Source organism: Austrofundulus limnaeus, unplaced genomic scaffold (assembly GCF_001266775.1).
Source record: "Austrofundulus limnaeus strain Quisiro unplaced genomic scaffold, Austrofundulus_limnaeus-1.0 Scaffold0, whole genome shotgun sequence".
Classification (NCBI taxonomy): domain Eukaryota; kingdom Metazoa; phylum Chordata; class Actinopteri; order Cyprinodontiformes; family Rivulidae; genus Austrofundulus; species Austrofundulus limnaeus.
Window position 1 is genome coordinate 8,695,945 of NW_013952402.1, and position 1,334 is coordinate 8,697,278.

Genomic DNA, 1,334 nt, shown 5'->3' on the forward strand with positions numbered 1-1,334 from the left:
CCTTAAGACCTTACTAGAAGCTGTCATTGGAGATAAAAAGCTGGAGAAATGTCTTAGATTCAAGCATAATTAGAACAGTGTTTGAAACTAATGCTCGAATTATGCATTTTTATATATTTTTTTTCTTTATAAACATCAAGCAAATCAAATACATAAATCACTATCATTACACGTCTTTGGCGTATTGAGGAACCTCTGAAGAAGCCCAAATCCCAACTTGAGACCTRTTAGAAAAGTCTTCTGTGTCCGTCCCTGGTTGAGGGGAGGAGCGAAGACATTCTACTGACCAATCACAGAGCAGGAGCGGACTTTTGCCTATCGTGATTGGACGGATCGACCACGCTGCCCGAAGAAACAGGAAGACTCGTTTAGTTTTGCCAAGGGGGAGAAAATTACACATTGCGCTGGCACAGAAGAGATGGAAGAGGCTTCAGTTGTAAGCTACAAAGCTAAATATTATAGTCAAACGTACCTTATTCAAGCGGAAGAAAAAAATACAGCTTGAAAAGTGCCCTAAAATTTATGTCGACCGGCAAATATACTTCCTATTTGTTTGTTTTACAGTTCACACTTAGGACACACGCCTGCGTTACGAATACCAGCAAATGTCCCGTGTGTTTCGGCATGATTTCCCCCCACTTCCGACTTTAAAACAGCACATGTTGCGTTTTCACACCTGTGCAGTCACGGCGAGCTTTCCACTCAATTAATCACGCAGGTTTGACCAGGAACTAGTCTAATGAGAAACCACTGAAATGATTGACGAGCGCGAGGACGCTGCCAGCTATATATATATATATTTTTTTTGTAACAGCACAAGCTGCTTGTTTGTTATTCCTCACCGTGAAGAACAAGGTAAACACCAAAACATCCGAACAGTCACTAAATGGGCTCGCGAACTGCGCCGAAAACGACGGAGCCAACGACGAGAGACTTATTTTTTTTAATCAGCACAGACGATTAGTGACGGCCATTATTGCCAAAAGTCAATTATTCTATCTACGAGTTTATTAGAAGCCCGCTAAATGGCAGACAGTGTGTCCAAAGCTTATCCAAAGTGCACTGTACCATTGTTTGGCTCTGAAATTTCTTGCCTTTATTGTCAGTTCAGGCAAACCCCTGATGAATACAGTGAGAGCTGCAAGAGTAGAAACAAGAAAGTTGAAGCAGACGCATTTGTGATCACATACCATGACAGATGTGCAGGCTTGTGAAGGGGGTGGGGTAAGGGCTAATCTAAAAATAAAAGAGACACGGTCTTAAATACAATAAAAATATATTTAGAATAAAAAATAGAGAATTGTTTTAGGTTTAATGCCTTTTTTTTTTTTTTT

The 1,334-nt window shown here is 40.4% G+C and overlaps 1 protein-coding gene and 1 long non-coding RNA gene across 2 annotated transcripts in view; one reads left to right on the forward strand and one right to left on the reverse strand.

Annotated features, from left to right (window-relative positions):
• Positions 1-855, reverse strand: part of LOC106513283 (uncharacterized) — an 85,888-nt gene extending 85,033 nt beyond the window's left edge. Inside the window, exon 1 of the long non-coding RNA XR_001309768.1 lies at positions 473-855. This is a non-coding gene — a long non-coding RNA (uncharacterized LOC106513283). The remainder of the gene's footprint in view (positions 1-472) is intronic.
• The window catches only part of LOC106513266 (methylated-DNA--protein-cysteine methyltransferase), a gene marked incomplete at its 5' end in the record, with an annotated part of 20,540 nt that continues 20,009 nt past the window's right edge, over positions 804-1,334 (forward strand). Inside the window, 1 exon segment of the mRNA XM_014002004.1 lies at positions 804-855. Within this exon segment, the coding sequence (XP_013857458.1) occupies positions 804-855 (52 nt within the window).